General features: G+C 38.8%; 1 protein-coding gene across 1 annotated transcript in view; it reads right to left on the bottom strand.

The window, feature by feature from the left end:
- LOC121988886 (protein MON2 homolog) overlaps positions 1–12,803 on the bottom strand; it is a 52,603-nt gene that overhangs the window by 22,045 nt on the left and 17,755 nt on the right. The window contains exons 13-23 of the mRNA XM_042542590.1: positions 8,896–8,968; positions 7,632–7,695; positions 4,744–4,892; positions 4,539–4,666; positions 4,409–4,466; positions 4,106–4,203; positions 3,018–3,099; positions 2,838–2,903; positions 2,697–2,756; positions 941–1,027; positions 670–844 (exon numbers count right to left, since the gene is read on the bottom strand). Of these exons, the coding sequence (XP_042398524.1) occupies positions 670–844; positions 941–1,027; positions 2,697–2,756; positions 2,838–2,903; positions 3,018–3,099; positions 4,106–4,203; positions 4,409–4,466; positions 4,539–4,666; positions 4,744–4,892; positions 7,632–7,695; positions 8,896–8,968 (1,040 nt within the window). The remainder of the gene's footprint in view (positions 1–669; positions 845–940; positions 1,028–2,696; positions 2,757–2,837; positions 2,904–3,017; positions 3,100–4,105; positions 4,204–4,408; positions 4,467–4,538; positions 4,667–4,743; positions 4,893–7,631; positions 7,696–8,895; positions 8,969–12,803) is intronic.

Here is a 12,803-nt window from a genome sequence, read left to right as displayed (position 1 = left end):
TCTTGCATAAGCCTATGACAACAAACTTGCTTCTACATCCTCTAGGTTGGTTTTGACATAAAGTGCAATTATGTGCCTTCATCAAATCATAGTATACGGACCAAAATTTAATTTTGTCAAATCATCACAGAAACATATAAACACCAACTCTGCATATCTGTTTAACAAAGTAAATTTATTACATTGGCTAACACTGGTTCTAATTTGAAAGGTCTAAAAATCAAGTTAAACTGGATGCTTAAAACTTTATCTGATATCATTTGGCTCCAGATGACAATGACAACAGATAGTTGTTGGGTACAGAAATTTAGCTATAAATGAGACTTCCTAAGTAATAAATTGAAGGGTATAGGATGTTTGTATTATTACTTGGAAGGCACCATGTCAATTGAAAATTTCATCTATCTTCCTTATCAAATATAAGCTATTTGGGGGTATTTGGTTAACAAAGAAGTTAGATGTATCCACAGCAATTAATTGCCAATAGTCAGACAAATGGATGAGTCATATGACTTTTTCAAAAAAAAAAAATCAAAAAAAGTTTGCACTCATTTCATTGAGAATTTAATTGAGCTGTTTGGAGAATCTTCCTTTAAGCTATGAAAGAGAGCAACACAGAATTATCTTTTCTAAGAATAGAAAACTGAAAAAAAAAAAATGATAACTTACTGTGCAGATTATTTAAAAGTATAGATATCATGTGCTCCACTGAGAATGCAACTCCACCAATTTGCTGACTTAGTGTTTGAGAATATCCAGAGCTGCATTGACTTGACAACTGACGTAATGCAGAAAGAAGCGACTTTACTGCAGAAACATGCATAAGAGCTGAACTTTCGAACAGCTATGCATCAGAGAAGAGTTGTTATCAGGCACTAAGAGAGAGTACAGAGGGAATGAATGGAGCAATTTATTGAGAAAATGCAATATTTTTTCCAACCTGAGAATTCAAGGAAGAGAGAATGTGGAAGTCACTGTACTGCCCAGACGCTTCTCTTGCAAGCCTTGACACAGAAGTTGAAACTTCCTGCACACAAACAAGGTAGTTGTGAGTGCCCAATGGAAGCACTCATACCACTTTATTTTGAATTTTTTTTTTGTGATAAACCCCAAGGATGCAACTAAAAACTAGGTATTTTCATTCAATCAAAATCAGCTTGTAGATAAGTTTAGCAGTTATGGCATAGTAAGTAATTTAGAAGGGAAAATTTATATTCTTCAACCAAATTAACACTGACATAATACTCCAAGTGAGAATAATTTTGAAACATAATACTCTCAACACTTCCTTTTAATCTGGGACAGTGATGTTAATGGATGTATCTTATTACAAAAAACTAGGAAGCACTCACAAGAAAACTTAAATCAATAGACCACTCAAGAAGATGAAGATGAAATACTAGTGTAGAAGTTTAAAGATATGCTACTGCTGCTTTAGGTTAATGTTGGCGAAAATCTTTAAGGATCAACAAAATAATTAATATATTTTTTTAGTATTATTTTCTTGCTTAACTACTAGCTAACCCCACCTAGTGGGATAAAGCTTGGTTGTTATTGTTTTCTTGCTTAACTACTCAAATTATAGATACCACAAGATTTTGAAGTTTATTATGCAATGATAAACAGTTGACTGTCAAAAATAAAGAGGCAAATTAGGGATTTAGTCAACATTTTAAATTCTGAGTAGTTGGTTTTAGTACCATGGTATTATCCCAAACAAAAAAAAAACATCTGAGTGATGAGCCATGACGATATTCAGCACTTGGCAAGCTTGATTTACACATAGGTCAAGTTTGATTGTGAAAGTGTACAAATTTGATTGGAGTTATAGTTAATTATAGAGGATTCTTTATAGCATAATCCACAATGCCAATGTTAGTGTTGTTCCATGCATCATTCAAGGTAGAATTGCTAGGGATTGTGTGATATAATTAGTGAAGAAGCTAGTAAAGAACTACATTGTTTATCTCCATTATGTATTTTGTATCCAACAACTTGTGTATTAGTATGTGATTCACTCAAATATCTATAGAACAGAGCCAAGAAAGAGGATGAACAGCATTAAGATGTTGCTAAACGAAAGAACAAAAATATCTTACTAGGTGACAATTGTTGTTATTGAGGTTGATGGGTAAGAGATGAGGAGTTAAACCATGGAGGTGAGGTGAGGTGAGCAAGCATGAAGGTAGGTTGGGAGGAGGAAATCACATCTCATTAAACTCATCAACCTGAATGGATAGAAAAGAAAACCCTTACACTAATCTTGCTTATTCTAATACCAAGTTAACATAAAATTATATGGCACAAATAAAAAAAGAACCACTACACTTGCACAGATTACACTCTAACATGACACATGCTATAATACCCCATGTGGAGCTAGACCTATTAAACCCCACAGAAATAACTATTAACTCATGGTTGTTGGGTTTATCATTTCTCCCAATCATTCACAAGTTCAAGGAGTGAAGCAAACTGTTAACCAATATGCTTCCTGTTTCATATCAATGCAAAATAAAACAAGGACAAACCAAGTACTCGAATTGTTCGATTGACTTTTCAGATAGATCATACAAGGAACTAAAATGATAAAACATAAACATAGTGAAGTGTCTCAATTCAAGAATTTTAATTAAAGAGGACCTTTTATCAGTACATGTGCAAACAAAAAATGGAATTTCAAATTCATAGTTCACCTGGGTAGAAGCGTGAGGGGAATGGATGGCTCGATCGAGAGATAACAGGGTCTCCAAGACCTAAAAAATGCAAGCAATATTTGATATTTAGTAATTACAAAAATTATTCTGATGTGAAAGGAAGAGAGCAGATGAACATACCAAAACCCAGGATGGACCCAAGCCATTATGTAAGCGGTGTGCCACATTGAAAAGTGTTCTCAATGCCTGAGGTGGCAAAAAATAACGAGCATTAAACTCAAGAATATAATACTAGGAACTAACAGTGGAACAGAACTTGGTGGGACTTATTAAACATAAAAAGAGAATACAAATCACAACCTGCACATTCTTTGGAGTTAAAACAACACTATCTCGCAGATCAGGTAGAGGTTCTGACTTCTTTGGTCCAGGAGATAGAATGCTGGTAGAAATTATAAGATAAGATTACAATAGTGGAAAAAGAGATTACCAACATGACAACATGTAACTGCAACATAAGCTGAAAATTAGGAATTCCTGTGTAGCAAGGAGCACATATATACGGAGCAAAACTATTTTACCTTCCATGAAGACTTTGTACATTTAGTACACGTATATATTAGTTAAAGGCTGTCTTCATGTACACTTCTGCTTGCAATTACAAAAGAATTTAAAAGGTTGAAATCCAGCATGAATAGCTGAAATTAACTTTTATACATAAAATAGTAAGTTGAACTGCCTTTTTTTCCTTTTCTTTTTTTTTGCAGGTACTCTTGTTTATGTGTTGCAAGCAAACTGGATTAGACTGGCTAGGACCTTTTCTAAAGGCAACAATTAATTCTCATGAACTCTACCCATGATTTGGCAAATTATACAAAACAAACATGCAAATTGACCTATCAAATAGACACATTTCAATAAGAAAGAAAGATTGAATTATGATAGATAAAATACTGAGTGATCTAATGCACTTTTGATCATTTAAAACTAAAGGAAAATAAAGGTGAATTCACCAAAAAATACCCTAGGAGATGGTTTCATCTCATAAGAGACTTCTTCAATTTAGATACCGGACCAGCTCCATGTGTATCTCTTGATATCTAGCAACTAAAGTGAGATTAAGTTCAACGGAAGCAATTTTACCTCCAAGTAACTAAGTTTGATGGGAGGAATAAACAAATTTAGTTTAAAAGGAATAATGATCAGAATTCATCATTTAGTTTCTTCAAACCAAGCATATGATAGGCTATCAGGATTAATCAGGAATGGAGTAGCTAATCATGTGAGTCAATCATGTTGTAACTTTCTATAGTCCACTTTTTGTTGTGGTTCTTATGCAGCAAAGTAGCAAACCATAAGAACAATTCTATTGTAAGCCCCAGCTTGGAGTACCAATAAATACTACTCAAAAAATACAAGATGGAAGTGGATATAAGCAGGAAAACTACCTCTTCTTCTCTCCCTCATTTGGAATATTGATAGTAAATTTGCATAAGGATGCCAAGAAAGAATTTAAAGGTTCTACTGCCCGAAGAACACCACATGCCTGAAATTAAAATGAAGAATTGAAATTGCACTTTCTGTTGCAGATGAATGGTTGTATTTCTTTATTACTGAATATACAGAAATAATAAGTATAAATAGTGTAGCTTCGAAAGTTAAATAGCTATCCAATGAGTAGTTGAAACTAAAGGCATGCAATTATTTAAACAAAAATGTACTATGATAAATGCTCGTCATAGTTGACGTACTTGTGTAAATGCTTGATATCCTTTTAGAATCTCCAATATAATTGCTTCACCTTGTGATCTAGATATAGTTCCATTATCTTTTATTAGAATACAAGAAAAATAACAAAGGATTTAACTACTAATTGTCTACCTCATTAAAATAAGAGATAAAGCATCAAGGATGGTCAGCCACGTGGAGTTGACCATAGAAATGCATAAAACAGCTGTTTTGCCAGTGTACTCTGTGAAGAGATCAGCATCACATCTAGGAGAATCAAGCTGGCAATATAGAAAAATAGGAAGTCAAAACTTATTCAGCACATTGACTACTATTTTCATGAGAATGTTAATCTCACTTCCCCCACTTCCACAGCTTCATCTGTCAAAGCAGCAACTGTATAAACAACGCCCAAAAGTCCTTCGATGGCCAAGGTGATAGAATGAGCCTCACTGGCAACCAGAACAGCAGCATTAGGTGCATCAATGTCCATGCTCCATTCTATTCCTGCATATAGAAGATATATCATAAACAGAATACCTTCCTAAAATACACAAGCCAACAAGGTTGGTAAACAAGAAATAACTCAAGAAAACAAGACAAACAGAAAACTATTTCCTTGGTTTCAGATTCAAAACTATGCCAGCACAAGTCAGTGAGCGTCAACATGATTCGACATCAAAACAGTATCATTTTGAGTTGATCGTGCTTAAATTAATACACAAATGAAATTCTAAACCTTGTGCTTAAGCTTATCAGAAATCCCCAATTTCGTGGTGATATTGCATTGGCACATGCAATCAACAAAGTGACACAGGTACAATTATATGTCTGTAATTTAGGGCTGCCAACAAATCGAGCTGGCTCGTGAGCTTTTCGAGCCGGCTCCAAAAATATTCGATTCGTATTCGAATTTATCGAATTCGAGCCGAACTCGAACATGTTTGAACTTTTTTTCGAGCCGAACTCGAGCCTAAATTATATTGTTTGAGCCGCTCGCGAGCCTTAATATTTATTAAAATAAGTTAAATATATATTAAATAAATAAATTTCGAGCCTTTCAAACCTATTTTCGAACAATAATTGGAATAGTTCGCAAACATGTTCGAATATTTCGAGCCGAACTCAAACCCGAGCCCTAATTTGAACCGAACTTGAACCAAACATTTTGAATTTTTCGAGCTTCGAATCGAGCTCAAACTCGAATATACCTATTTCGAGCCGAATTCGAGCCTTAAATTTTTCTGTATATTTGGCTCGATTCGATTCGTTTACACCCCTAGTCTGCATCGATATGATACATGAGTCAAGCCACATCTTGTCCATGATCATTTGGTTTGGCAGAAAAAAATTAAAGGTTTTACAAGAATTAATGTCCTGTTATTCTCAATCATTTCCCTTCTTTTCCACAACAAACTCCTTTTTGATAAACAGTTTCTTAATCCAGCACAACATCACATTAATTAAATATTAAACATAACATTAAGTTTTCTTTCACTTTAACCATATCATTTCTTTGCTACAGTAGCTTCCCTCCAATTGATTACCAACAAGTTACATAGCCCATACAATCATATAGCAATCTATTAGAGATTTTTGGAGCTTGTTGTCATTATATAGAGCTATAAACCTAATGCAGTCCTGGATTTTGCTTTCCAAGGCCATCATTTGCCTGTTGGGTTCCTTATGATGGCAAAAGGCGAATACGCTCGCCCCCGGCGCCCAAACCAACCCGTCCCAGGGTCAACACAGAGGAGGTAAATCACGGGTGGCTACTAGCCTTTGGAATAGTGACTAGCACATAAGGGAGGCATTTACCTCGACTTTGCCGAGATTCGAACCCCAGACCTCATGATGGCAACACCTCATGCGCTAGCCACTAAACCCATCCGAGAGGACACCTGCTGGGTTCCTTAGAACCATTAGTTCATGAATGAAATTGCACTTTGAACCTTGTATCGATCCTTCTAAGTGTACAAAAATCAGAAAACAAACTATTTCCAGCATGACTGAGGATGGATAACATAACACATGGCAAGTGAGCGTCCAACCACTGTGCAAAATCATGCACGCAAATGTCAGTCATTCTCTGTGCATCATGTTGCATATGCATTTTCTTCTCACATATATGTTAAGGAGTCGGCAAGTGAAAAGACAAAGTGACAAACATCAAGTACCTCAAACCCTTAGAACAACTGATGGCACAAGGAGAAGGGGCCCCTTAGATATTGTTGAAGGTGATTATCACTTACTACAATATGTCCATTATAGTTGCCAACTATAAAGTGAGAGCTTACCCTCACTACCTTTTTACTTGATTGACAACTATAATTAATGTTCAATTGCAATCATCTCATATAGTGTCATCTAACTTCCATACTAATTAGTCTCACACATTGGATTTTACTTACTTTTACAGCCACTGGAACACTTTGGCTTTTTTTTAGTGCCATCTTTGCGATAGTCTAAGCAAAGAGTGTATTTGCAAGCATTTGCGTAATCACTCATAGCCATAGGATTTGATATTCTTACTGCCAAGTATGGGGTGAGAGCTTACCCTCACTACCTTTTTTATTTGATTGGCAACTATAATTAATGTTCAATTGCAATCATCTCATGTTGAGTCATCTAACTTTCATATTGAACCAACCTTATGCCTTGGATCTTACCTATTTTGACAACCACTAGAACACTTTGGCTTTCTTTTAGTGGTATCAGTCTAAGCAAAGAGTGCATCATAAGCATCTGCTATGCTCGTTGCAATAGGTCTTGATATTCTTACAACAAAGTGGCCAATGTGCTTGATCTTACCTATTTGACAACCACTAGAACACTTTGGCTTTCTTTTAGTGGTATCTATGAGATAGTCAAAGCAAAGAGTGTATCATAAGCATCTGCTATGCTCATTGCAATAGGTCTTGAAATCTTACAACAAAGGAGGCTAATGTGCTTGTGTAAGCAAAATTATTGTTCATTGGAAAGCTAATAGTAAGAGGTTGATAGCAAATGACAAACAATAACTAACTTCCTATATAAAAACAACCACACATGTACTCCACGCAACTGCAATAGTGAAACAGTTGAACAAAAATATTATATATATTAGCCATAATATTAGCAACACTAGAGCATAATGGTTCTTTATGCTGCAAGTATTAGTACACAACTCTATATTTCTATGTAGACAAACCAACAATTGTAAGTGATTTGACTGAACTCCGCAAATCTTTAATAGTTGAGTTGTACCTTTGGCTTTACTGTTAAACATTCCCGCAACAGCAGCAAGGCTATCTTCACTAGATTCTGGTACCTATTATAGAACAGTTGTCAAAAGAAAGTCAATTATACAAGCTATAATCTGCATGTGTCAAACTACCATCAAAATGGCAAAACACAAAGTGGATCACATAAACTACAACAACTTGCAGCAGACATTAACTCAGCTTCAACAAGTAAACCAGTGTTGTACCATTACTAATGCACTTAACTAAAATTCCATTAAATTAACTATTTCCATGGCACAAAGAACGAACAGACTATTAAATGTTGAAAATAATATGGATGTAGTATATTGTATGATACCCAATGAGTAGTATACACTATGCCTTGACATGACATAAAGTAATAAATATTAAACTTAAGGCAATTAAACCAGGTACAAATTGTGAAGCATATACATTGGGTTATCTACAACAAGTATAGTAGTAGTGTGTTGTTACTTATGCCTCTATGATCCCATTAAGGAAGTGTTTCCATGGCACATAGAGGGAACAAGATAAACAGTATATTTTGAAAATAATATCTATGTAAACCATATTATATGAGAGCCATTCACATGACTTTGCGAGATTTTAGGATTTTCTCTAATTCTTTCTATCCTAGTTTCTTATTTAGTTGAAGCTATATATTCCTTTTGGCATTCATGTTTCACTTGTGCATTGTCCATATCAGAATTTGATAGTGGATAACTAGATATTTCTATGTTGTCTGAATTTTTATTTAACAGACTTTATGGAGTATGATTTACAATTCATTTGTTTCATGGAAAATATTTTTTTAGAAAAATATTGTGATAGAAAATATGGTCAATGGAAAATTGTCAAATGTATATTGCTCTTCACACTTCATAATTCTAAATCTTAAATTTAATTATTTTAATCAAATATAGCTTCTAGGTTATTATTGTAATTGCTCAAAAATGTATATTGCTTGAAAAAAAAATGCAAAATTACACACAACGAGAATCATGTCATGTTCAAATCTGAGTTCTTTAAACTTTTTTAAATGTTAAATTGTAGTATGAAAATGAAATATAGTAATTAAGTTATTGATGCATGTTGCTCAGAAATTTATATGGCTAGGGAAAAAATGTAAAATTATATATGTCAGATACTAAATCATGTTAAAATTTGATTCCTTATACAAAAGTCAAATTAGATTGACTAAAAAATGTGTAATAATTGGGAACAATAACATTCAACAAAAGGAATAAAAGAAGTGAAATAAATACCATTTGGATTGTAGATACTACTCTGGCAAGAGACTTAACCATGTTCTCCACGACATTCGTGTTCTTTGGATTCCTGAGTAATCAGGGTCAGATAAAACTCTTAGGTAGCACAGAAGTGTCGAATGTAGTAAAAATAAAGATTGGACTTATAATAATGCATTTGTCTACTTAATTCTAATTTAAATTGACCACAAGAGAAGTTCCAACATAAGATAACAGAGTATAGACTGAAAATGCCACTTCAGAAAAAACAATGCTATTTTTAATGTCTTAACAATCGTTGTGGAAAGTTCATCATGAGTAGGACAATTTTAAGTCAGAATTAGAACAAAAGATCTTGATTTTCAAAAAGAAATAAAATATTTTTTCTGCTCCCTTCATCTGCAGTTATTTTTTTTTATCATGGAAATGAGAGGTGTCAAATGTGTCAAGAAACCAGAACACTGAATGAGAAATGGAAAGCAAGACCCATTTGTAAATATGTGATGCTAAACCAGTGCCAGACATGGCACTAGAAGGAGACCATAAATTTGACAAGTTATTGTGACATGGCCTAACTACATAACGTCCAAAGTTGTGTCATGCATGGCACAATGCAACATTGGATTCAAGTGTCCCCCTTTCTGAATACAAATGGTGCCATATTAAACCTCTACACCTAAAATTGTTCAGGGATTCAAAAAATGGACAAACAGTTAAAATCCATGAAATCCTTTAATACAAACAATCTTCACAATTCACTTAGATTTCCCTAGAAATAACTCAATCCTACCCTAGAATCTTTGTGATTAGGTTTATGCATTCTATTAGATGGCTGCTATTACAGACAGCTGTGAAACTTTGTTTTCCTTCAAGCTATAGTGTAGCTTATGCACTGGGTTTGTACGCTGTTAGTGAAGGCTGAACATAAATCTATTAGAAGTGTTACAATTAAGAAGGAAACTATTTCATCTAAAAAGCTAGATAGCCCCTCTTTATAGAGAAGAGAGAGAGAGACAGTAAGTAGTCACAAATTCTAATGGCAAGATTTTAGTCTCATGCTCAGGTATGAGTATCCAACCTGAATGTGGGTCCAAGTGCCCTATTTCTGAAAAAAAAAGATCCATGTGATAACAGGAGTTTCAGGTGTGACTTGAATTGGTAGATGATCCGGTGGTAAGGCCGGAGGACCCTCATGAGGGAAAGGTCAACGACGCGTGGAGGTCATGGATAGTCCGCTCGGATCATATGGCCGAGCGGATATTCCGCTCGGCCGCATTGCAAATCAAGAGTGAAGGCCAAGCGGTTGTCTGCTCGGCCAAGGTGTCAGGCTATGAGAGCCGGGCCGGCGACGACTCTGAACCTTCCCGGACGGACAACCACCTACGTCGGACCAAAGGTGAACATCCTGGCCGAGCGGCCTGATGGCCGATCCGGGAGGAGGAAGTCAAAAAGTATGGGACAGCAGGTACGTCATCTCAGTAACCCCTGTTGCTGACAACCGGCATGTTTGAAGACCAGGCCATACTCGGTATCATACGACAAAAGGTTCTGCGGTCACATCAAGGAGACGCTCAGACTGTAGCAGTATGGCGTCAGACATGCTCTTCTGACAATCCCATGCTGCGGTATAGTGTAGGACACGTGTACATCTCGGTTTGTGTGCACCAAGTTCCCGTGGCTCTATATAAAGGCCATTAGACTTCACCGGAGGTATAAAATCTTCAATCCTTGGAGCCACTTTCTTGTTTTCCCCTCACCTGACTTGAGCATCGGAGGGTCGTCGCCGGGAACCCCTTCCCGGCCCGACTTTTGTGCAGGTTCGCCAGAGCACCTTGCGATCAACCGGAGATCTACGCCAGCAGCTTGGAGAGCGCCACGTGCCCAACGTCCGTTGATTCAGCTTTCGGACAGGATCAATTTGGCGCCGTCTGTGAGAACGCTCCTGCATCCGATCGGAAGCAATGGACGAAGCTGGACGACAGCACTCGGTGATGCTCTCCACAGAGGAGCTCGACGCTTTGATCGAGACAAGAGCCGCCAAGCTTGTGGAACAGAGACAAAAGTCGCAAGCCGAGCCGGCAGAGCAGCAAACAACATCAGCATCAGGTGGCCGAGCGGAAGCACCGCAGGCCACAGTTCCATTCCATCGGGCCCTATTCCGTACTCCTCCTGAAGCCGCAGCCACTAATCGCGATAGAGGATCTTCTTCAGATGAAGTGCCCAGACGAGATAACAAAAAAGGGAAAGCCCCCCGAGCGGACGCCTCTCCCGAGTGGATCAACCGTCAATTTTCAGAGGCTATTCTACGAGACCCTCTGCCCAAGCATTATGTGCCTCCAGCGATCGGTGAATATAACGGAACCACCGATCCGGATGATCATTTAAGTAAGTTCGACAACACAGCTACTCTTCATCAGTACTCAGATGGAGTGAAGTGTCGAGTTTTTCTTACCACCCTCTCTAGATCGGCTCAACGGTGGTTTCGGAGGTTGCCGGACGGATCCATCACAAGTTTCAAAGACTTCCGAACGGCTTTCCTCCACCACTTCGCAAGCAGTCGGCGCTATCAGAAGACTAGTGTCAGTCTGTTTGCCATCAAACAAGAAGCCCGCGAATCGCTCCGAGCCTATATCCAGCGGTTCAACAGGGTGGCCATGGATATTCCTAAGGCCACCTCGGAGACCATGATGAATGTCTTCACACAAGGCCTCGTGGACGGGGACTTCTTCCGATCGCTCATTCGGAAACCGCCCCGAGACTACGACCATATGCTACATCGGGCTAACGAATACATCAACGTCGAGGAAGCTCAAGCGGCCCGAAGAAAGGAAACTCCAACTGAGCGTGCTCCTCCCGCCGAGCGGAAACCACACACAGCTCATCAGCCGCCCAGAGGACCGAGGGCCGAAGCAATCCGCTCCCCCTATGTGAGGTCCCACGTGCAAGAGGTAGCTGCCGCGCGGCCCAAGCCAAAGAAGAAATGGACCCCAATGTTCTGCTCCTTCCACCGGACAGACACACATAACACCAGGGATTGCCGGAGTCTTCCACTAATCGCCCACCCCGTTCCCCGGAGTGGCGGTCGTCGATCGCCATCAGCCGACAGGCGACAGAGGCCTCGTGAAGCCGATCGGACGATAGCCGACAGGCGACAACAACCGACTCCCGAGCGACATCACACTCCGAGGCGTGAGAATCCCCGGATGTCTAGGGAGCGGCCCCGACCGTCCGATCGGGAAGAAGAAAATAGAAGTAATACTTCCCGAGCCGAGATCAACATTATAGCTGGCGGGCCGACCGGAGGTGACTCTAACCGAGTAAGGAAGGCAAACGTCCAGCAGCTCCAGATCCATGCGATCGGCTGCAGCCGGGAACGAGCGAGCGAGCGGACCCGAAATCAGTTTCGGGCCCAGGGACTTGGAAGGAGTTGAAGTGCCTCACGATGACGCTCTTCTCATCAAAGCGGTAATAGCCAATTACACCATTCACCGCGTTTTTATTGACACAGGAAGCTCGGTCAATATCATATTCAAAAAGGCCTTCGATCAACTACAAATTGATCGAGCCGAGCTACTGCCCATGACAACCCCCCTCTACGGGTTCACGGGCAATGAAGTTCAGCCAGTCGGACAAATCCGGCTGGCCATCGACGCGGACCGCAAACTTCGTTGTGGTGGACTCTCCGTCGGCGTACAATGTTATATTGGGACGACCGGCTCTAAGTGAATTCCGAGCGGCAGTCTCCACCTTCCACCAGAAAATCAAGTTTCCGGTTGAAGACAAAGTGGGAGAAGTACGAGGAGATCAACTAGCGGCTCGGCGATGCTACGTTGAGATGGTCCGAGCAGAATCCAATGCCGCTCGGAAAACGCCCTGAATCGAGGTGAACACTATCACTGAAAAGCCACCCTCTTTGATTTATGAAG

The sequence above is a fragment of the Zingiber officinale genome, chromosome 6B (genome assembly GCF_018446385.1).
Source record: "Zingiber officinale cultivar Zhangliang chromosome 6B, Zo_v1.1, whole genome shotgun sequence".
In the NCBI taxonomy this organism is placed as follows: Eukaryota; Viridiplantae; Streptophyta; class Magnoliopsida; order Zingiberales; family Zingiberaceae; genus Zingiber; species Zingiber officinale.
This window is presented reverse-complemented; position numbering and strand designations above follow the sequence as displayed.